Below are 24,856 nucleotides of genomic sequence, written 5' to 3' on the forward strand. Positions count from 1 at the left end.
AAACAACCCAATTTTTCTCAACTCTTCTTGCCCTGCGTGTGGCAACCACCTCAGACCCCATAGTTCACCTGAGGGACGTTTCAGATCAGGAAGGCTGGGCGACCCACCTGGATTACACTCCCTGATGCTTAGTGTGGAACTCATGACCATCAGTCTGGTAAGAGCGTCACCTCTGAACGACGAGTGACCCCTAAAAGCAAACCCTTTTCCCCTCCCTCTTCCCCTTTTGTGTATTTTGAATTGGAGAGCAATTGCTCTTTGTAACCCAATCCACATCTCAGTGACGCCAACTCAACTGCACCGGTTTAACTTGACCCCTGCTGGCCACTTATTACGGTCAGATTATAAACCTAAATACGGCCAGGGGCGGGTTATTAATTTATTTCGTAAAATATGAACATGAGGACGGACGCTGTTCGCCGCTATGCCAGTGTGGGACAGAGGATGGCGCTGGGGGAAATGAATGCAATTTCATTTTTCCCTTTCTATTTTCCCTCCCTCCCCCTTTCTCTGAAGACACTGAGACAGACCATTACGCGATTTGCGAGTTTGATGTGGCTGGAGCGAAGGGGAGGAGGAGGAGGGTGGTGGGGAGGAGAGAGAGGGGGATGGAAGGAGGGTTCGGGAGCAGCAGCCTGAGCGTGTTGCAGGCGATGCGGAGGGATGGCTGAGATATGAGAGGCGGACGCGCTCTCCAGTGATGTCCCTGTAAGAATGCCACCTCTTGCGGTTTTGAGGTTCAGCCTCCTGTGCTTGCTCGGTTCGAGCGTCGGCAGAGCGCTGCATGGAGCAGCCTTACACGGTGAGTGCAGCACAATGAACGCAGCACGGGGGGCTGGGGGGGGGGTCAGCAATCCTGGGAGGGAGAGGCTCGCTTCCACTTTATATATTCCAGTCGGTTTAGAAAACGAGAGGGGGAGGGAGGCAGTGGGGAGAAACGATTTGACCATATTCATCTCCCTGCCTAATCTTTGTAAGGGTGAGAATGTGTGGATGGTACACCCCCCCCCCCCCCTTGGGGAATCCGTGTTGAGCTGAACAATGACCAGGAGCTCAGAGACTGGCAATGGGAACCTGCTGTCTGACCCCCCCCCCCGCTTTTGGTCGTTTTATTCTTTTTCTCTCTGGTTATGGGGGCGCTGGGGTTGGTGGGGGGTGGTGGTTTCATGTGTTGAAATGGACGAGGATGTTTGGATTTCAGCGAACGCGATCCTGTTGGTCTTGTCAACAGGGTGTGTGTGTGTGTGTGTAAAACAAGCGGGTCGTTCGAAGGCCGGCTGGATGGAGGCTTCTGTACGTGTCCTGTGTTTACAATTCAGTCATTGCTCGGTGTGCAAGATGGTTTTGTTTTATTGTTTACTTGCTTTCTGCCCCATACTTACCCCCCCCCCCCCCCAACCCTATCACATAAAGCTAAGCGTGAGGAGGTTGATTCAAAGAGCCCAGTCAGCATTTCCCAGACTTGGGGATAGGGTGTCATTTTTAAAAGCCCCCAGTTTGAAATAAACAGTTAGACTTCCCTCCAGTTAGTGGCAATTAACTGGACTGTAATCTGTAAAAGGAAAAATAGCATGGGCTACCTTTTAATATGAGAAAGGGAGGTACAGTACAGAGAATATAATTGCTGCAAGTGGGGTTAAATTGTCTGGTAGATTTAATTTGCTCGCTGACAATTAGTGCACAAAAATGAATTTTAATCCCTGACATTTTTTAATCCTTGCTCACATCTATAGTTGAGGTGGTCTCATTAAAGAGGAGCAATAACAACTGCAGATTTTAAATCTAGTTTGTTGTTTTGAAACTGATCCTTGCCCTGACTGTCCAAGATTCCATTACCAAGTTTGTGAGCTTTCTTCTTCTGCCACTTCCCCCGTTCACATCGCCACCAGAGATCCCTGACCTCGCACAACCATACGTCACCTTGACCAAAATTAACTTGGTCTCCAGGCTCACCCAAAATTTCTGTGAAAGAGCGCCGAGGAGGATGAGTGACCCCAGCTGCTGTCTGAACCCTCCGCTGATATTTCACATGGGCCTGGATGCTCACTGTTTGAGAAATGAGAACAGGAAGATACACATCTGCTTCTAGTACATAAACAAGCTATTTTTCCAAGCCAGCTTCAGATTTACAGTGACTGCATGGTAATATTTCCGAGGCAATGATGGTTCTTTCAAATTTTGGTGAGCAGGAAAATGTAATGGATGATTTTTGTTAATGTTTTAATTTTGAATTCTTACCCTGAAGTTGCCAAGTATTTGCCTTTATTATGTTCTGATTGCCTTGCTTTATCCATGGAAGCTGGATGGGAGGGTGGCCTGTACACTTGGCTGTCATCCTCCACGTGCTCATTGTATGTGTGAGGCAGCACATTGGCTCAGTGGTTAGCACTGCGGCCTCGCAATGCCAGGGACCTGGGTTTAATTCCAGCTTTGGGTAACTGTCTGTGTGGAGTTTGCATATTTTCCCCATGTCTGCATGGGTTTCCTCCCATAGTGTCCAGAGATGTGCAGGCTAAGTGGTTTGGATTACAGGGATAGCATAGGGTAGAAGTGGGATGCTTTTTGGAGGGTCGGTGTGGACTTGCGCCGAATGGCCTGCTTTCATACTGTAAGGATTGTAAGATTCTGTGTTGACAGATGAGTCATGGGTCAGTATGAGTCTGGAGATGCAGTCAGACTCCATTGTGGAATCATCCTGACATAACCAGACACCACTGTGTGCATGGTGATGTTGCTGGATTATAATTCTGTGGCTTCGACTAATAACCCAGAAGAGGTGGAATCAAATCCTATCAAATCAGTTTCACAATTTGTAGTCTGTCTTTTAAAATAATAGAATCTGGAGGTAAACCGCTATTGTGAAGTTTTTAGATGACTTTAAAAATTCATTCAGTTCATTCATGCCCTTTTAAGGAAGCAAACTTGTTGTCCATTACTGAAGTTTTTGATTTAACTCACAATTGGTATATGTACCAGGTACAGTGAAAAGTTTTGCATGCAGTATAGGCAGATCATACTGCACAAAGTGCATTAGGGTAGTAGAACAGTGTGAGGAATACAATGTTAGAGCTGTAGAGAAGGTGCGCAGACAACAAGGTTAGCATTAAATTTAAAGTTAAAAATTACACAACACCAGGTTATAGTCCAACAGGTTTAATTGGAAGCACACTAGCTTTCGGAGCGACGCTCCTTCATCAGGTGATTGTCGCTCCGAAAGCTAGTGTGCTTCCAATTAAACCTGTTGGACTATAACCTGGTGTTGTGTGATTTTTAACTTTGTACACCCCAGTCCAACACCGGCATTTCCAAATCATTAAATTTAAAATGAGAGGTCCATTCAGAAGTCTACTAACAGCAGGGAAGCAGCTGTTCTTGAATCTGTTTGTACCTGTGTTGAAGCTTTTGTATCTTCTGCCTGTTGGAGGAGGTAGAAAAGATAATAACTGAGGTGGGAGAGATCTTTGTTGGCTACCTTTTCAAGGCAGCGAGAAGTGTAGATGGAGTCGATGGATGGAAAGTTGGCTTGTGTGATGGATTGGGCTGTGTTCACAACTCTCTGTAGTTTCTTATAGTCCTGGGCAAAGCATTTACCATACCACTTGATATGTTGGAAGTTGGCCTACACGTGACACAGCTTGTTTGTTCTAAAGTGATTGAACAAACATCTAATTTAAACCAAATCAGGGTGATTAAGGATGGAAAAGGTAAATTACATCTTACTATATAATAGAAAACAATTTTAACATTTCAACATGTGCATTTTCCAACAGAAACCAGTGCAGCCACACCAGAAATGGAATCAGATTTTTCTTTTCTGTTGAATGTCTGTTGTACTGTACTGAACATTAGGTTTGCCTGAGATCAATTAACTTTGTATTGATCAGAGACTGAAGTAGGATTTGTTTTGGTTTGAACTGAATGGCTTAACTCCAAAGGGAAAGCTTTATTTTGCACAGCAGCTTGGCGTCAATTCAGAGGATATTTCATCAAATAAACTATAAAATAATTGCACCTGATGTCTACAATTAAAAATTAAACTGACAACTGTAGTTACTTGTTAAAGAAATTACGTAGTGGAAGTCCAGTAGTTGAAATGTTTACTGTTTCCAGCCAATGTTCATTTCAAAAAGGTGTCTGCTATTCAGCAGCATCTCAGCAGGTTGCATCCAATAGATTATGCAAATATTTCATCTGATATGCAGGATTAACATTCAGCTGTTGATATTGTGAACGCTGGATAAAGGACAACAAAACATTTGTGCTAACGTAGTTTAGTTCAAATTGACCTGATAAGACCCTGAGACAGGAGCACATATAGGCCATTCAGGCCATCGTGTTTGCTTTGCCCTTCAATGAGATCATGGCTGATCTGATAACCCTCAACTCCATTGTTGGCTTTTTCCCATAATCCTTGATCCTTTATAGATTAAAAACTGTCTATTGCAGGCTGGAGCATATTTCAATACCCAGCCTTGACAGTCCTCTGTGGTAAAGAATTCCACAGATTTGCTACTGAGAGAAGAAAACCTTTCTCATCTCTGTTGGACTATAACCTGGTGTTGTGTGATTTTTAACTTTGTACACCCCAGCCCAATAGGGGCACCTCCACATCCTGTTTTAAATGTGCAATCCTTTAATTTGAAATTGTGCTTTCTGATCCTAGATTCTCCCATGAGAGTAAACAGCCTTTCGGCATGTACCCTATCAAGTCCCCTAAGAATGCTGTATGTTTCAGTAAGATCACCTGTCATTCTTCTAAGTTCCAATGAGTACAGGCCCAACCCACTCATCCTCTGTTAGAAGACAATCCCTTTGTAACTGGTTAGAATCTAGCGAACCTTCTCTGGACTGCCTCCAGTACCAACTTAACTTCCAGTAGGTAACGGGCCCAAAACTGTTCACAGTATTCCAGCTGTGATCTGAATAGTGTGGTGTATAGTTTTAGTGAAACCTTCTCAACTTTTATTTTTCATTCCTTTGAAATAAAGACAACATTCCATCTGCCTTCTCTATGGACGTTAGCTTTTCATGATTCATCGATAAGGACTCCCAATCCCTCTGATCCATACCTTTTAGAGTCTTTCCCCATTTAAGTAATATCTAGTTCCTCTGTTCTTCCTGCTGAAGTGCATAACCTCACGTTTTCCCACATTATATTCCACCTGCCATGTTTTTGCCCAGTTGCTTAACCTTTGCAGATTGTTTTGTGTTATCCTCATCTCTTGCTTGATCACCTATTTTTGTGTCATCTACAAACATGGTCTTGGGGGCATTTACTTTGCTCATCCAATTCACTGATCCTTGTGGCTCCCCACTAGTTACAAGTCGCTATCCTGAAAATGTCCCTGTATCCCAACTCTGTCTTCTGTGTTCGTCAGTCCTCTAGCCATGCTAATACACGTCCTCCAACATTATGGGGTCTTATATTAATTTACCTTATTAAGTAGCCTAGTGCGTGGTCTCTGACCAAGTACTGTTTGAAAATCCAAATATATTAAATCTACTTTTCCTTTATCTACACTGTTTGTTACCACCTCAAAGAATCCAGCAAATTTGCCAGGCTTGGTTACTGCATATGTGACAGAAGCACCAGCCTGTGAAGCAGGAGAATCACTAGAGTTAAACTGTGAGCTGTGATTGTCATTGCATAATTTAAGTACAAATCCTGAACAGACTACTTCATTTTCTTTATTTGACATGTCAGAGCTCCAAAAGTTTGGGTGCTGCTTCCTGCTGTCCATGATACTTTGGACTTTAGGACTAATCTTGGCCTGATCTCCCTTTCATGAAGCCATGCTGACTGCTTGATCATATTATGTACTACTTGTTGCTTTCAAAGTTCAAGGAGGTGTATTCTTGCTCGCAAATCTGCCATTCTTCCTCTCCACTTACCAATTTTAAACAATAGCCTTCTTGAAAATTGGACGAGTGTGCCTCCAAGAGTATTTGAGTGTTGGCACAATTTGGAATCAAGCAGTCAGCTTGATCTATGCCCCATACAACACCTTGGACATTCACTCCTTTCATCATTGATGCACACTTGAAGCATTGAACCATCTCTCCACTACCAGCAGCATTGTGGCAATCTCAAAGCCTATTTTCACCTCTACCATCAAACAGGACATGGGCAGCAGCAGAAGCATGGGAACACCTACAAGTTTGTTTCTGAGTCACACACCATACTGATTTGGAATTTTATCATCATTCCCAGGTTTGCAATCTGACAGCATAGTTTTATCCACACCAGATGTATGTTTCCAAAGAAGTCAGCTCAGCACCGCCCTCTTGAGGGCAGTTACAGATAGGCAACTAAAGTTGGCCTAGCCAAAGGCACCCAAAAGCCTGTTCAGTGTGTTTTTTCAAAAGTGAACCTGATTTGCTAGGTTGCATAGGGTTTGGGAGAAAGTGAGGACTGCACATGCTGGAGATCGGAGTCAAAGGTTTGTGGTGCTGGAAAGGCACAGCCAGTCAGGCAGCATCCGAGGAGCAGGAGAATAAACTCTGAAGGGCTTATGCCCGAAATGTTGATTCTCCAGCTTCTCGGATGCTACCTGACTGGCTGTTCTTTTCCAGCACCATACTGTTTGCACGGAGTTTGACCTGTCAGACACCTACGTCATATTGAATAATGTAGTTAACACGTGTTGCATCCCAGCGGAGAGATTTTACCAATCCTTCTTTTAGCCCATTCAAGGGAAACTGGAATTATAATTATTTAAGTAGGAGCAAGAATAGACCATAATCATATTAGCCATATGATAATGGCTGATGTTCTACCTCAACTCTAAGGCTTGCATGGTCCCCATATTCTTTAATTCCCTGAAAGACCCAAAATCAATGTATCGGAGTCCTCAATATACTCTGATGGAGCATCTGCAACACTCTGGACTAAACAATTTGAAAGTTTCACAATCCTGTAGTGGAGAAAGTTCTTGTCATCCCATCCTAAAAAAAAATGAACTCCTCATGCTGAAGCGTGTGTTCTATGAATCAACAGCCAGAGGAAACAGCCTTTCTGACTTGACCTTGTCAGTTGTCTCCAGATTCCCATATAATGAAATCATCTCATTCTTCTAAACTCCAGAGATGATAGGCTGGATTTACCCAGCCTTTCACACGGGAAAAAGACTCTCATCCCAAGGACCAATTTAGTGAACCTTCAGTGTACTGACTTCAAGAAGAGTGTATTCTTCCTTAAACATGGAGCCCAAAACTGTGTAATATACTGCAGGTGTGGTCTCACCAGGTCCCTATACAATTGTAGCAAGAATATAATGCACTGCAAAGAGTTAATTAAAAAGGAAACAGCTCCCTAGCAACGACTGATACTTTAGATCATTACACACCCATTCCTTACTGTGCTGGACTTCAATTTAAGTATCAATATAGAAGTCTTTCCTGAATAAATCACTTCCTCTGTGTCAATTGTGGGCCTATGCTAGCCCTCACCTCTGAGTCAGCATTGTGGAAATTCAAGGCAAACTCCAGAGAACTGTACACACAATTCAGGATGACACTTCTTTGCAGTACCAAGAGGGCACTGTGGTTCCAGAGGTCCTGTTGTTTGGATGAGGTATTGTAGTAAGATCCTGTCTACTCTTTGGAGTAAATGCAAAGAAAGCTGTGGCACTATCTGTGGAAGAACAGGGGAGTTCTCCTGTTTACCTTTCAATGAATAATGAATGCAGATTATGTGGTCAGATTATTTCATTCCTGTATGTGTGTACTCGCTGTTTGCAAATCGGCTGTCAAATTTTCTACATTACAAACGTGACTGCACTTCAAAAATAGTTCATTGACTATAAAGTGTTTTGGATATTCTGTTTATGTGAACAGCAAGCCTGTCTTATGCTTTTGTTTTACATGTGTAAGATCATATTAGAATAAATATAACATTCAGCTTACCTTTTATAAGTCTCATTAAAAGCTGGGACCAAATTTAGCATGGCAGTTAATATTCTGCAGCCCCCAAATACACTAAAGTTGCAAACAGTCCAAGCTATTCTCAAAGTAGAATGTTTGCCACAAACCCAATAAATAATTCCATTGTTATGGAATTTGCAACAGGTTCTTTGGTCAAATTGAAAAAAAACTCATTAGACTTGAAACCGCCTGACCTGCTGCGCTTTTCCAGCAACACATTTTCAGCTCTGATCTCCAGCATGATTAGATTAGATTAGATTAGATTACTTACAGTGTGGAAACAGGCCCTTCGGCCCAACAAGTCCACACCGACCCGCCGAAGCGTAACCCACCCATACCCCTACATTTACCCCTTTACCTAACACTACGGGCAATTTAGCATGGCCAATTCACCTGACTTGCACATCTTTGGACTGTGGGAGGAAACCGGAGCCCCCGGAGGAAACCCACGCAGACACGGGGAGAACGTGCAAACTCCACACAGTCAGTCGCCTGAGTCGGGAATTGAACCCGGGTCTCTGGCGCTGCGAGGCAGCAGTGCTAACCACTGTGCCACCGTGCCGCCCACTGCAGACCTCACTTTCTCCTCACAGATGCTGCCAGACCCACTGGGTTTCTCCAATTATTTCTGTTTTTGATTCAGATTTCCATCACCTGTCAGTCTTTAATTTGATCCAATTGGTCTTTTGCGACGTTTTGCTCCACACAACTGTCCTTCCACTTTTCATTCTCCAATCCTATCAACATGTTCTTCATTTCCTATTTCCCTCAAGTGCTCCCCTTGAAATGCTAGTCATCTCAACCAATTCTTATTCATAGCAAGCTCCACATTCTAATCATTTTCTCCTGACTTCTCAATTGGATTTATTGGTTACTATGTAACTAATTCAAATTATTCATGGAAATTGTGGAAAAACAGTAGTTTCAGGATTGATTTCTAATGAACACACATCCAATTTTCCAGAATTCCCGAGTACTTACCCTTGGCTCCTACTCCGTTTTCTATTTTGTAATTAGCTTGCATTCTGTTTCTTGATTTCTAACTCCACATGCTGTAACCGTAGTGATAAGTTTACTTAATGATATTTTAAAAATCCAAATATGTTACATTTATTGTCCACTCTTTCAAAGAATTCAGTAATTTTGGCCAATCATGCTCCTACCTTTTATTTCAAACATTCATTTCAGTTTCTGGATGTTTCTCTATTATATCTTTGAATAAAGATTCCATTATCTTTCCTGCTGTCATTGTTAAACGAACTAGTCTAACGTGCCCTAGACTATTTCTGTCTCTCTTTATCAGATTAGCATAGCTGTCTGCCATTCTTTTATGTATTTCCTTTCATAATAAGTGTGTGTATGTAAGTGTGTGTCTTAAACATCTCTGCTAACTCTTCTGCATGACTACAGTCGAACTGGGGTTGGAGGTTTATCCTGTCTAATTACCTAATCAGTTATCTCTTCCCTTTTTACCTTTTATAATTTGTTATGTTCAGCATTTGCCTCTACTTTTAGCAAAACCAAACATTTATTCAATATTACTCATATTTAGCAATTTTTTAGAAGATTTGTAGCTCAAGTATGTAAGTTAGCTCGCTGAGCTGGAAGGTTTGTTTTCAGACATTTCGTCACCATGACTAGGTAACATCATGAGTGAGAGTCTCTGGTGAAGCGCTAGTGGTATGTTCTGCCTGTCTAGTTATAGATCTTGGTTTCTTAAGGTGGGTGATGTCAGTTATGGTTCTTTTTTTCCAAGGGAAGGTAGAAACGATCTAAATTGATGTGTTTACTGATGGAGTTCTGGTCAGAATGCTATGCCCCAAGCAGTCTTGGATCAGTGGTGCTGGAAGAGCACAGCAATTCAGGCAGCATCCGAGGACAGGCAAAATCGACGTTTCGGGCAAAAGCCCTTCATCAGGAATAAAGGCAGAGAGCCTGAAGCATGGAGAGATAAGCTAGAGGAGGGTGGGGGTGGGGAGAGAGTAGCATAGAGTACAATAGGTCAGTGGGGAAGGAGATGAAGGTGATAGGTCAGGGAAGAGAAGGTGGAGTGGATAGGTGGAAAAGGAGCTGGGCAGGTCGGACAAGTCCGGACAAGTCGAGTTGCTGGAGGTTAGAAACTAGGATGAGGTGGGGGAAGGGGAAATGAGGAAACTGTTGAAATCCACATTGATGCCCTGGGGTTGAAGTGTTCCGAGGCGGAAGATGAGGCGTTCTTCCTCCAGGCGTCTGGTGGTGAGGGAGCGGCGGTGGAGGAGGCCCAGCACCTCCATATCCTCGGCAGAGTGGGAGGGGGAGTTGAAATGTTGAGCCACTGGGCGATTTGGTTGATTGATGCGGGTGTCTCTGAGATGTTCCCTAAAGCGCTCTGCAAGGAGGCGCCCAGTCTCCCCAATGTAGAGGAGACCGCATCGGGAGGAACGGATACAATAGATGATATTAGTGGATGTGCAGGTAAAACTTTGATGGATGTGGAAGGCTCCTTTAGGGCCTTGGATGGAGGTGAGGGAGGAGGTGTGGGCACAGGTTTTACAGTTCCTGCGGTGGCAGGGGAAAGTGCCATGATGGGAGGGTGGGTCGTAGGGGGGGGCGTGGACCTGACCAGGTAGTCACGGAGGGAATGGTCTTTGCGGAAGGCGGAGAGGGGTAGGGAGGGAAATATATCCCTGGTGGTGGGGTCTGTTTGGAGGTGGCGGAAATGTCGGCGGATGATTTAGTTTATGCGAAGGTTGGTAGGGTGGAAGGTGAGCACCAGGGGCGTTCTGTCCTTGTTGCGGTTGGAGGGGTTGGGTCTGAGGGCGGAGGTGCGGGATGTGGATGAGATGCGTTGGAGGGCATCTTTAACCACGTGGGAAGGGAAATTGCGGTCTCTAAAGAAGGAGGCCATCTGGTGTGTTCTGTGGTGGAACCGCTCCTCCTGGGAGCAGATACGGCGGAGGCGGAGGAATTGGGAATACGGGATGGCATTTTTGCAAGAGGTAGGGTGGGAAGAGGTGTAATCCAGGTAGCTGTGGGAGTCGGTGGGTTTGTAGAAAATGTCAGTGTCAAGTCGGTCGTCACTGATGGAGATGGAGAGGTCCAGGAAGAGGAGGGAGGTGTCAGAGATGGTCAAGGTAAATTTAAGGTCAGGGTGGAATGTGTTGGTGAAGTTGATGAATTGCTCAACCTCCTCGCGGGAGCATGAGGTGGCGCCAATGCAGTCATCAATGTAGCAGAGGAAGAGGTGGGGAGTGGTGCCGGTGTAATTACGGAAGATCAACTGCTCTACGTAGCCAACAAAGAGACAGGCATAGCTGGGGCCCATACGTGTGCCCATGGCTACCCCTTTGGTCTGGAGGAAGTGGGAGGATTCAAAGGAGAAATTGTTAAGGGTGAGGACCAGTTCGGCCAAATGAATGAGAGTGTCGGTGGAGGGGTACTGTTGGGAACGTCTGGAGAGGAAAAAACGGAGGGCTTGGAGGCCCTGGTCATGGCGGATGGAGGTGTAGAGGGATTGGATATCCATGGTGAAGATGAGGCGTTGGGGGCCGGGGAAACGGAAGTCTTGGAGGAGGTGGAGGGCGTGGGTGGTGTCTCGAACGTATGTGGGGAGTTCCTGGACTAGGGGGGATAGGACAGTGTCGAGGTAGGTAGAGATGAGTTCAGTGGGGCAGGAGCATGCTGAGACAATGGGTCGGCCAGGGTGGTCAGGCTTGTGGATCTTGGGAAGGAGGTAGAACCGGGCAGTGCGGGGTTCCCGGACTATGAGGTTGGAAGCTGTGGGTGGGAGATCTCCTGAGGTGATGAGGTTGTGTATGGTCTGGGAGATGATGGTTTGGTGATGGGGGGTGGGGTCATGGTCAAGGGGGCGGTAGGAAGAGGTGTCCTCGAGTTGGCGTTTGGCTTCAGCGATGTAGAGGTCAGTGCGCCAGACTACCACTGTGCCCCCTTTGTCCGCTGGCTTGATGGTGAGGTCAGGATTGGAGCAGAGGGATTGGAGGGCTGCGCGTTGTGAGGGTGAGAGGTTGGAGTGGGGGAGGGGGGTCGACAGGTTGAGGCGGTTAATGTCCCGGCGGCAGTTGGAAATGAAGAGGTCGAGGAGAGGTAATAGGCCAGCGCGGGGTGTCCAGGTGGATGTAGTGTGTTGGAGGTGGGCGAAGGGGTCCTCGGAAGGTGGGCGGGAGTCCTGATTGTGAAAGTAAGCTCGGAGGCGGAGGCGACGGAAGAATTGTTCGATGTCACGGCGTGTATTAAATTCATTGATGCGTGGACGGAGAGGGACAAAGGTGAGTCCTTTGTTAAGGACTGATCGTTCGTCCTCAGTGAGGGGGAGGTCTGGAGGGATGGTGAAAACTCGGCAGGGCTGGGAGCTGGGAGCTGGTGTGGGTGTAGAGCTGGGAGTGGGGTCGGAGCCAGTACCTGGAGTGGGTGTGATGGTGGGGGGAATGGGGGTAGAGTCATGAGCAGGGGTAGTGTTCCCCTCGGGGTTCTGGGGGGTGGGGATAGTGACAGTGGGGTCTGTGGGGGGCGTGTCAGCAGAATGCAGGTGAGTGGCGCTGGTGGGGGCGGAGGTGGTGGCAGACACGGCAGTAGGGGTGGCGGAAGTCACTGAGCGTGTGGCATCGGCGATGATGTGAGGGGCGGAAGTGGCTGTGGGAGTGGCCATGATGGGGGCAGAAGTGACATCATCAATCAGCGTGGGGGTGGTAGCTGCATCAGCCACATGGCTAATGGTGTTTCCGAGGCCAGGGGAATCTTCTGGAATGTTTGAGGAGCGCTGGTTATGGAGGTGGGTAGATAAAAGTTTGTTGTACTTACAGTTTTTGATGTTTGAGATGGAATTGAAATACTGTTTGTTGAGAGTATGAATTCTCCTGTCTTGTGCATGCCTTTGTTTCGCCTGTCCTAGGATGTGGTTGTTGTCCCAGTCAAAGTGGTGTCCTTCTTTGTCTGTACATATGGAAACTAGTGACAGTGGGTTGTGTCTTTTGGTGTATAGTTGGTGTTCATGCATCCTGGTGGCAAGTTTCCTGCTGGTTTGCCTGATGCAGTGTGTTTTACAGTTTTTGCATAGTATCTTGTAAATGGCTTTAGTTTTGCTGATAGTATCTAATGGATCCTTTTAGGTTCATGAATCACTGTTTAAGTGTGTTGGTAGATTTTTGGCTATCATGATGCCAAGAGGTCTGAGTAGTCTGGAAGTCATTGCTGATATGTCTTTAATGTAAGGTAATGTGGCTGTAGTTTTTGGTTGCGTTGTGTCTGCTTGTTTAGGTTTGTTTCTGAGGAATCGGCGGATTGTGTTTATTGGGTACCTGGTTTCCTTGAAGATGTTGTATAGATATTTTTCTTCTGCTGTTTGTAGTTCTTGGGTGCTGCAGTGTGATGTAGCTCGTTGAAATAATGTCTTGATGCAGCTCCGTTTGTGGGTGTTGGGATGGTTGCTGCTGAAGCTAAGTGTTTGGTCTGTGTTTGTTGTTTTTCTCTGTAGATGCTGGTTTGAAGCTCCCTGTTAACTGTACATTCAACTGTCACGTCTCAGAATGGGAGTGTGTTGTCGTTCTCCTCCTCTTTTGTGAATTTTCTGTCTGTCAGCATATTGTTGATGGAGTTGAGTGTTTCCTCCTAATTTGTTCCGTTTTACGACGTCAAAGGTGTCATCTACATAGTGGACCCAAAGTTTGTGTTGGATAGATGGGAGGGCAGGAAAAAGTGAGGACTGCAGATGCTAGAAATCATAGTCGAGAGTGTAGTGTTGGAAAAGCACTGCAGGTCAGGCAACATCCGAGGATCAGGAAAATGGACATTTTGGGCAAAAGCCCTTCATCGGGCAGCTTGTTCAAGTCTTTGCATTACTGCTTCCACTGTGAGCCCTGATATTGGTGATCCCATAGATGTTCCACTGACTTGTTTGGAGGTTTTGTTATTGAATGTGAAGTGGGTGGTGAGGCACAGGTCCACTAGCTTGAGGATATTGTCTTTGCTGATGAGGTTAGTGCTGCCTGGTGTTTGTGGTCCTGGTTTTCCTGGTAGTGATGCCAGTGTTTCTTTGGCCAAGTCGATGTTAATTGATGTGAAAAGGGCTGTAACATCAAAGGGGACCGTTATTTAATCCTCTTCTATCTTGATGTCTTTGGTGTTCAGGAATTCTTGGGAGGAGTGAATGGAGTGGTGTGAATCTTCAATTAGATCTTTTAGTTTTTGGTGGAGTTCCTTGGCTTGTCTGTATGCTGGAGCCAGGGAGAGCGACACACACTACAGCATCCAAGCATGGTGGCACAGTGGTTAGCACTGCTGCCTCACAGCGCCAGAGACCCAGGTTCAATTCCCACCTCAGGCGACTGTCTGTGTGGAGTTTGCACATTCTCCCTATGTCTGTGTGGGTTTCCTCCGGGTGCTCCGGTTTCCTCCCACAGTCCAAAAATGTGCAGGTTAGGTGAATTGGTCATGCTAAATTGCCTGTAGCATTAGGTGTAGGGGAATGGGTTTGGGTGGGTTGCGCTTCGGCGGGTCGGTGTGGACTTGTTGGGCCGAAGGGCCTGTTTCCACACTAAGTAATCTAATCTAATTTTAAAATTACAGACAGCAGAAAAACATAACTATACAACGCTTTCAAGAAAAACAGGTACCCAATAAATACAATCTGCCGATTCCTCACAAACAAACCCAAACAAGCAGTCACAATGCAACCAAAAATTATTGCCACATTACCTTACATCAAAGGCATATCAGAAATGACTTCCAGACTACTCAGAGCACATGGCATCATGGTAGCCCACAAACCCACAACACACTTAAACAGTGACTGATGAACCTAAAGGATCCATTAGATACTACCAGCAAAACAATGTCAAGTACAAAATACCATGCAAGAACTGTAAAAAGCAGTACATCGGACAAACCAGCAAGAAACCTGCCACCTAGATACATGAACATCAACTAGCCACCAAAAGACATGCCCCAATATCACTAGTTTCCATAGATACAGACAAAGAAGGACACCATTTTGGGGCGCAACACATACCCGAGGACAGGCGAAACAAAGACACACACGAGGGTTCCTAGAGGCATGGTATTCTAACCAGAACTCCATCAATAAACACATCAATTTAGATCCAAACTACCTTCCCTTCAGAAAAGAAAACTGGAAATGTCATCACCCACCTTAAGAAACCAAGACCTATAAATAGAGAGGTGGGACATACCACCAGCACTTCACCAGTTACTCTCACTGATGTTACCTAGTATGGTGATGAAACATCTGAAAACAAACCTTCCAGCTGAGCGAGCTAACTTATTACTAATTTTCTGTTATCTATGAGTTGAGCTTGCCTTAATTGGCTCTTTCCATATCCTGATTTTCTTTTCTTATTAATGTGTCTGTACAAGCTCACTATTTTGCTTTCCTCCATATTAAATGTTGTGGTTCCTCTTTACTTTTCTGATTGTTCTTTCCTTGCCTGTTTCCTTTTTCATCCTCTTCCTTGTCTAAGTATTTAGTGTAGTTATTGTAATTGGTTTCACTTTTGACCACATCTCATAGAGTCATAGAGCTATACAACTCATCTTGCCAACCACATATCGTAAATTAATCTAGGCTCATATCCCTTTAAACCCTTCCTATTCGTCTACCCATCCAGATGTCTTCTTAAATGTTGTCCTTGTACCAACCTCCACCACTTCCTCTGGCAGCTCATTCCATGCACACACCACCCTCTGCATGAAAATGTTACCCCTTAGGTCCCTTTCAGTCTTCTCCTCTCACCTTAAACTTATGCCCTCTAGTCTGGACTCCCCTACCCTGGGGAAAAGACCTTGACTGTCTATCCTACCTATGCCCCTCATGATTTTATAAACTTCTATTAGGTCACCCCTCAATGTCTGACACTCCAGAGAGAAGAACCCCAGCCTATTCAGCCTCTCTATAGCCCAATTCTACATCTATTTATTCATCCACACTGTCAATATTGGCAGTTCCTTTTTATTTAAAACAGGGTATATTTCACTTGAATTCTATTAATCCATTTTTAAAATGGATTTCTCACTGCTCTCTGTCGTTTGTCCAGGTTACCTCCTGTAGTCCCATTCTCATCCCTTCAAATATTTTTCTCATTTATTGCTTTGGTCTTTGTCTTAATCATTACAATAAATATTATTGTATCACTATAGCTATTACCCAGATATTCCTCTACACTAACCTCTCTTACCTCTAATACATTTCCTGTTACTATTTTTTTTTATTAATTGTTGGGATTTTTTTCTAATACTAGATGGCAAAGCAATCCCGATTACACTGTAAAATCTCCATTCCCCTTTCCTGTTATCTCATTTTATCATTTATTTAGGGGTAGTTTAAATTTTACATTTTCATTTTATGTTTCCTGAACATTTCATAGATTTACTCATATTTCTTCCTCCACTTCACTTACACTTTAGTTGACCAGGTAGAATAATCGAATTAATGTGATCGATCTTTGTTTTCCCTTTCATTTTGTGTGAGAAACATGATATTTGAAACTTTCAGGTTTACAAGCCACTCCATTGAGAAGGAAAACTTTGAGCTGGTTTTACTTTAAGGTTTTGTCTCTGAATGACTGAGAAAGTGAGAGAGCCTGAAAGTCTTTTCAACTCTCAACCAGATCTGTTAGTATTTTACTATTTATAAAATTTATGCAGTAATTTATTCTGTAATCCCATACACTTTTTTTACTGTACCTAGGTGCAAGTGACTATTAAATAAAACTAAATCTAATTTGGACAGACATTTATTCGTGTTGAGGTGGGTGGCTATTCTGTTCTATGTTACTATTCATTGTTTTCCATTTCTGCACAGCTACCCAATCTTGCCTCCTATTCAAGTTCCTGTCTTGCTCTTTGTTATGCAAAATTTCAGTTATCCCAACCATGTCTGACTCCAGTTCCTGTTTCCTTTCAAACACTGCAGATTCCTGTGTTGGCAATTTAATTCATTTTTATCAATTTTTTTCCAGACAGTTTATTTTTAGTCTATCTTCTATGTTTGCCCTCTGCTTTGTTACCCTTTACTCCTCAGCCTTGTCTGATCTTTACTCTCCTATTGTTGCCTTTATCTTCAGGATTATCTTATTTTTACTAGATCCATTTTTACAAGTTTAAAATCCTATCCAAAGCCCATTTATCTCTTCTGTGACTCCTCTGGTCCCATTACAGTTAAGGCTGAGCTCATCTTAGCTCCTTTTATTTTCAAAGTTTAACCCTTACTGCTGCTGCTGCTTTATTGAGTAAAGGATCCTCCATACGTGAACCTTCGTTCAGTGGTTCCTGTGCGCATATGCCTTTCCAGTGACTTGTCTCATAATTTAGACTGACATTCAGCAAGATGTTGGAGTGAGTGCTATCTGGTCACTTGTGCCTCTTTTTCAATGAGATGTGAAACTGAATAAACTGAAGCTCCATTTAACCTTTCAGATGGATGGAGGCTATCCTACACAGTGCTTGAAGGAGAGGTGGATAGGGGGAATATCCTGGTGTCCCAGCAGAGTCATAGAGCTCTACAGTCCACAGAAACAAGCCGTTTGGCTCAAATCCCTCTAAACCTTTCCTATTCATGTAACTGTATAAATGTCTTTTAAATGTTATAACCATATCTGCCTCCACCACTTCTTGTGGCAGCTCACCACTCCTCTGTGTGAAAACGTTGCCCCTCAGGTCTCTTTTAAATCTTTCTTCTCTCATCTGAAACCTATGCCCTCTAATTTTGGAATCCTCTACCTGGGTGAAAAGATCTTGACTATTTCCCCTATCCATGCTCCTCACAATGTCATAAACCTCTTAGGTCACATGTCACCCTCCTACACTCCAACAAAAGTGTCCCAGCCTCTCCTTATAACACAAAACTTCCAGTTTCTGCATCTTCTCCAATTTAATAATATTCTCCTATAGCAAATGTATGTTATTGGCTGTACACCTTAACCCTTCTTAAAACAAACAGTATCAGTGTGGGAATGTCACTGGATTTGTCATCCCAGAGGCTAAGGCTATGGGTGACACAGGTTTGAATCCGACTACAGGCCCTGGTGGAATTTTAAATTCAATGAATCAAATTGAGAAACTCAGAAGTTAGTCTGGGGATGATGACCATGACCACCATCATCAATTGTGGAAAAACCCCCATTGGGGTCACCCAGTACTTTTATCCCATCCTATATCCAAAAGCAGGTTTACTTTTTTGCTGTATGCGGGAGTTGCTGGCTGTAAATTAGCTGTTACCTTTTACTGTGTGACAGGAGATACTCCAGAATTACATAATTGGTTTTGAAATGTTGATATTCTAGAATTGGGAAAGGTGCTATGTAAATGCAAATTCTTCATTAAGGCTAACCTTGTTTGGGGATGGTGGGGTACAAGGTGCGACGAATGATGACCATGGTTTCTTGGAAACTTGAATTCATTTTACGAATTAAAACTTTCAGTGAGAAGTTGATACTCAAGCCTCAAAACTGGTGAGTTGTGAAGTTGGCTCTCGGAATATCGCTGAGCGTTGAGAACTGACCTCCCATTCACACACAGAATGAATTATGTTTCAGCATCTTCCCAAAAGATTCAAAATAATCAGCAGGTCAAGGCAGCATCTTTGGAGAGAGTGAGACTGGATTGGCATGCCTAGTTGATGACCTCTTCTCTCTACTTAAGATGCCTGACCTGCTAAGTGTTTCCAACATTGATGTTCCTTTTCACTTCAGATTTGTTGCATCTGTAATATTTTGCTTTTTGTTGAAATGATCTGTTAAGTATTCAAGTGAGAGGTCAGTGATGTCTTGGGCAGCATTCTAGATTCTTATATCAGGATGACTGCATGTGATCTCCATAATCTGTGATTATCATCAGGAATTTAAGAATGTATGCTGAGAACAAATTATTGCAATGACACTTGCGGACGAATTGAGTTGTAATAGATCTAAATAGGGATTAGATCACCATAGCTAATCATTAGTATTGGAATGCATCAACTCATCAATGCAGCACCAATGATCTATTTAATTTTCTGTGTTGCTAGTTTCGACATGGAATCGTGATCATCAGTTGGGTTTATAGACTCGGGGTTGTAGAGCATGGAAACAGACTCTCTGATCCAACTCATCCATACCGACCAGATATCCCAATCTGATCTAATCCCATTGTCAGCATTTGGCCCTATCCCTCTAACCCCTCCCTATTCATATTCCCATCCAGGTGCCTTTTTACATGCTGTAATTGTACCAGCCTCCACCATTTCCTCTGGCAGCTTTTTCCATATAAGCACCACACTCTGCTTGAAAAAGTTGCCCCTCAGGTCCCTTTTAAATCTTTCCCCTCTCACCTTAAAGCTATCTGTTCTAGTTTTAGACTCCCCTAACCTGAGGAAAAAACCCTTGGCTCTTCACCCCATCCATGCCCCTCATGATTTTATAAACCTCTATATGGTCACTCCTCAGCCTCCGATACTCCAGGGGCAAGAGCCCCAGCCTATTCAGCTCTCCCTTGAGCTCCAACTTGTTGCGAAAATGGGATAATTTAGGAACAATTTCTCATGACTGCTGTTAAACATAGTTGTGTTGCATTTTAATTTTTCAGTTGAAAGAGTGTCCTCTCATTTTCTGAATTATGTCTGAGATAGTCAGATACCTGTTTCAGAACCAAACAGAAGTTACAAGAAGGATGCCTCTTTCTCGCAGCAACCCAATTAGTGCACAGTAGTACTGTGGACAGTTATGCTCTCCTTTCCTAAGTGAGTGCGCCAGTGAGAGAATCCAATAAAGATTCACCAGGTTCACCCCTGAGATGATTGAATTGTTTTATGAGGAGATATTGAGCAAACTGGACCTGTAATCTTTAGAGTTTGGAAGAATGTACAGGATATTGGTGAGGACGCTTCTGGAACACTGTGTCCAGTTCTAGTTGCCCAGCTATACGAAGGGTATCATGAATCAGGATACCGTTCAGAAGAGATTTGCCAGGATGTTGCTAGGAATGGAGGGTCTGAGTTATATGGAGAGGTTGCATAGATTGTGACATTTTTCACTGGAATGTAAGATGTTGATGGATGACCTTATAAAAGTTTATAAAATCATGAGGGGTATAGATAAGGTAAATGACAGATGCCTTTTCCCGAAGGGAGCGGATTTCAAGATTAGAAGGCATATTTTTAAAGTGAGAGGGGAAAGATTTTTTTAAAAGACAGGAAGGGCATATATTTTACAGAGTGGTGCTTGTGTGGAATGAATTTTCGGAGGAAGTGGTGAATACGGGTACAGTTACAATGTTTCAAAGACATTGAGGTAAGTGCATGAATAAGAAATGTTTGCAGGGATATAGTGCAGGCTGGTGGGTCTAGTTTAGTTTGGGATGATAGTTGGAATAGACTGATTGGACCAGAGGGTCAGTTTCCATGCTCTATGACTCTTTGACAGAGAGATGATCTCATTGAAGCATACAACATGTTTACAGAATGGATGTAGATAGGATATTTTCCCCTTCCATCTCTTTGGAAACATGCTTGTCACACATTGCAGCTTGTAAGAGTAATATAAGATAAGGATCTGCTTTAAAATTGTTATTTGAACACCTGCTGTATTTGTATGAATGTGCTAATCATACAGGTGCTGTGCCTTTAAGGATGTCAGCACGTGCAATGATCTTTGAACCTGGCGAGAAGTGCCAGTTTATTGGAGGAAAGGATCATAGGACAACTATCACTTGTTTAGCACTCTTGATGTGTTCCTAAAAGAAAACTTGTGAAATGAAAATCACTTTCCCATGAGAAATAATGGAATAATATTGGGTTACATTTCTGACTTGTAATTTTTAAATGAGAAATATATTAGCTGCCTGGCTCCAAAATCCACTTTCATAAACTGTACTTAATAACCTACTATTCTTACTAATCTTCTACTCTTTCCAGTTAACTGCTGCTGGCTGTTTCCCACCACCTGTTCAACGCTTCTCCTCAATCCCTTAATCCTTTCCATGTGCCATTTACTAAGACCATAAAATACAGGAGCTGATTTAGGCCACTCAGTCATTTGATTATGCCTGTTACATTTCTCCTGCCTTCTCCCCATTAGTCTTGACCCCTTTACCAATCAAGAACCCATCTCTGTCTTAAATACATACAATGACTTGGACTCCACAAATCTCTGTGCAATGTGTTCCACAGATTCCCCACCCTCTGTCTGAAGAAATTCATTCTTTCACTCTGAGACTGTGCCCACAGGCCCTGCTTGTGGAAACATCTTCTCCATGTCCATTCTATCCAGGCCTCTCCCTATTCTGTAGGTTTCATTCAAATTTTCCCCGCATCCTTCTAAACTCCACTCAGTACAGATCCAAAGTCCTCAACTGTTCCTCATATGACAAGCCATTAAACCCTGCAGTTGTTCTTCTGAACCTCCTCTGGACCCCTCCAGCACCAGCACATCCTTCCTTAGATACGGGGCTCAAACTGCTCTCAATATTCCAAATGCATTCTGACCAGAGCCTTACATAGCCTCAGCAGTGCATCCCTGCTTTTGTGTTCGAGCCATCTTGAAATGAACACTAACATTACATTTGCCTTCCTAATTGCCAACTGAACCTGTGTGCTAACCTTATGAAAATCCTGAGCTAGGACTCTTATGCTTCAGATTTCCAAAGTCTATCCCCATTTAGAAATAATCAATGCCTCTATTCTTCCTATTAAAGTGCATAACCTCACAATTTCCACATTGTGCAAGAAGTGGCAGATGGGATACACACTCCCAGCCGGTCCAACTCTTTCTGCAGCCTCCCTGCTTCCTCAACATCACTTGCCCCCTCCACCTATCTTTGTGCATTCTGCAAACTTAGCAAGAAGCTCTCAGTTCCTTCGTCTGTGTTGGTAATGTCTTGCATCAATAATTGTGATCCCCACATGGACCCCTGAGGAATTCTACAAGATATTGGCTGCCATCCTGAACAAGACACTTTTAGCCCTATTCTCTGCCTTCTGCCAGGCAGCCAATCCTCTATCCATCCCCGTACCTAATACCATGGCTCTAATCATACGTGGCACCTTGTCAAAGACCTTCTGGAAATCCAAATAAAATCCACTGCTCTTTGACAAGCAAATTAGACAAACAGATTAGTCAGGCATTACCTCCCCTTGACAAAACCCTGCTGACTCGGCCCTATTTTACCATGCTCTTGCAAGTACTCTGCAATCTTATCCTTCATAATGACCAAGGTCAAGCGAATCGGCCTATAGTTTCTGCCTGTCTTCCTTAAAAAGGGGTGTAACATTATCCATTTTCAAGTCCCTAACTCCAGTGATCACCATTAATGCCTCCACAATCTCCTCAGCTATTTCCTTCAGAACTCTAGGGTGTAGTCCATCAAGTCTGGGACATTCATCCACCTTCTGACCTTTTCATCTTCCCAAGTACCTTCCCCTTAGTGGTAGCCACTACACTCCTCTCTGTCCCCAGACTGCCTTGAAGTTCTAGTATGACACTGGTGTTTTCTGCTGTGAAGATATCTCCAAAGTACCTATTCAATTCCTCCACTATTTCTTTATTTTCCAATACCACTTCTCCAGCCTCCATTTCCAGCAGTCCAATGTTCACTCTTGCCTCTCTCTTACGTTCATATGTCTTTTAAACAAAAGCTCTTGCAGTTTTTTTTATATGTTACGAGCTAGCTTTCTCTCGTATTTCATCTTCTCCCCTTATTGCTTTTTTTTTATTAGTTATCCTTTGAAGCTTTTTAAAAGCTTCCCAATCCTCCGGCCTTTATGCTGTCCCTGACTTCCTGGAGTCGGTGTTTCCACTATTCGGAAAGACTAGGAACAAAGTGCAGTCTCAAAATGAGGGGGATGAGGAGGAATTTCTTCAGCCAGAGAGTGGTGAATCTGTGGAGGTCAAGTCATTGAGTGTATTTAAAACTGAGATAAGTCCTTGATTAGTAAGGGGATCAAACGTTATCGTAAGAAAGTAGGGCAATGTAGTTAAAAAGTCTATCAGCTAGGATCGTATGATGGAATAGACACGATGGGCTGAATGGCCTAATTCTGCTCCCATCCCTTACTTTCTTATGGAGAACTATGTCACTCTTTTGGGTAAATTCTAATCTAGTGTTCGAGTGGCAAGCAGGGGACCTGAACTAGGTTAAAAGGCAGTGAAATTGGACACACAATGCACATACACCCGTACCTTGACAGCAGCAGATGGCAATCCAGTCTCTAAAGTTGCACGACTAGAGAGGGACCAGACCACAGGTGGCTGAGGGTGTGATGCAAGTCCATACTTGTGTGGGGAGGTCAGAAGAAAGGGAATCTGGCTATTGTTCAGTGGGTCCCCCATTCCTTTATCAGGCACTGAGTGCATTGTTTGCTCACGTGAAGGCCCCAATTTAAAGGCTTGTCTGAATTGATGTCGCGGTGGAATGGCAGTGCGATTTCTACTCCACATCTTTATAGCCTGCTTTAAACACTATAACTTCCCCTCCAAAACCACCTTGGGGAAGTGCATTAAACTTCACCCACTGTCTCCTCACTTCATGTGACTGAGGAGCATGCCATATATGACCAATATTCTTGAAGAAACTAGCAAGCCAATTTGGTATCAGTGTTTGGCGTTTTTTTACATTCAAGTTTGGAGAGGATGTAAATTTGATGAATTGAGATTTCAAATTGACTTCCGTCTGAAATTTAAAAGAACGTTTTGTAGAAAGTAGGGGAGAGATGGGCGGGCATTTGGAACACTCCCAGAAAAATAATTCAGTTGGGGTTTAATGTCAAACTAATGTGGAGATGATAAGGGATAGCAATGAGTCTGCTGTTGATTGTATCTGCCTGATGCTTTCACTCTCTTGCTGCTGTAAAGTTGCCCTGAGCATGAATATATGCACAGAGAGAGGGAGAGAGAGAATTTGGAGTTGATCATGTTTGGTGGGGTCTCTATGAAGACACAATTTGGAATTGAAATTTCAGTTTCCTTTATGGCTGCAGAATAAGTTTGTACAGATTGAGCCCAGATTCATGGGCGGCACGGTGGCACAGTGGTTAGCACTGCTGCCTCACAGCGCCAGAGACCCGGGTTCAATTCCCGACTCAGGCGACTGACTGTGTGGAGTTTGCACGTTCTCCCCGTGTCTGCGTGGGTTTCCTCCAGGTGCTCCGGTTTCCTCCCACAGTCCAAAGATGTGCAGGGTCAGGTGAATTGGCCACGCTAAATTGCCCATAGTGTTAGGTTAAAGGGGTAAATGTATGGGTAGGGGTATGGGTGGGTTGCGCTTCGGCGGGTCAGTGTGGACTTGTTGGGCCGAAGGGCCTGTTTCCACCCTGTAAGTAATCTAATCTAATCTAATCTAATTTAGATTCTTCGGATTCAGTATGGACAAGTTTATTTTTCTGAACATCCAGAAATCAGCTCTGGAGATTAATCTTTAGACAATTCTCCAATATCTAACGCCATTTATTTATTGAGGGTATTTTTCACTAATTTATTTTTATACATGACTTTGCAGACACCTCCTTCTTTTCACTGAATTTTGTTTTGGCACTTTATTTGGTACATTTCTTGCCTTTTTGTTCTCCCTGTAATTCTGTTATCCCAGCAGAAAATGGTAGTTCTCAAAGAGTTGCAGAAGATTTTGAGGGTAAAAATCAAACTAACTGGGTAGACTTCAATCCTACTTCTCGTGGCCCAGCCCTTTTTGCTGGGAATCTAACCCCAGAAACACTGTTAATCTGTGAATGACAATATTTACGGCTCACACCAGCATTAATCTCAATCAAAAGTAGATTCCTCATTATCGCCCATTTATGTTTGACCCCAGGGCAAACTTAAGCAGCCAAGCCAACCTGATTGAAGAGGAATACTGTTTTCAGTATTTGAAGTAACTTTAGAAGGGGTAAAGATGTGCTGATAGCGTCAAAATAATACCTTAAAACAAGGTTTCTCAATTAAAGTTCTCATGAAAT

At 43.6% G+C, this 24,856-nt stretch overlaps 1 protein-coding gene across 1 annotated transcript in view; it reads left to right on the forward strand.

Annotated features, from left to right (window-relative positions):
- Positions 1-571: 571 nt before the first annotated feature.
- Positions 572-24,856, forward strand: part of fam171a2a (family with sequence similarity 171 member A2a) — a 316,435-nt gene continuing 292,150 nt past the window's right edge. The window contains exon 1 of the mRNA XM_043675236.2: positions 572-802. Within this exon, the coding sequence (XP_043531171.2) occupies positions 715-802 (88 nt within the window). The 5' untranslated portion in view covers positions 572-714. The remainder of the gene's footprint in view (positions 803-24,856) is intronic.

Source organism: Chiloscyllium plagiosum, unplaced genomic scaffold (assembly GCF_037043375.1).
Source record: "Chiloscyllium plagiosum isolate Xiang-an unplaced genomic scaffold, Cpla_swu_hap1 HiC_scaffold_32, whole genome shotgun sequence".
Lineage (NCBI taxonomy): Eukaryota > Metazoa > Chordata > Chondrichthyes > Orectolobiformes > Hemiscylliidae > Chiloscyllium > Chiloscyllium plagiosum.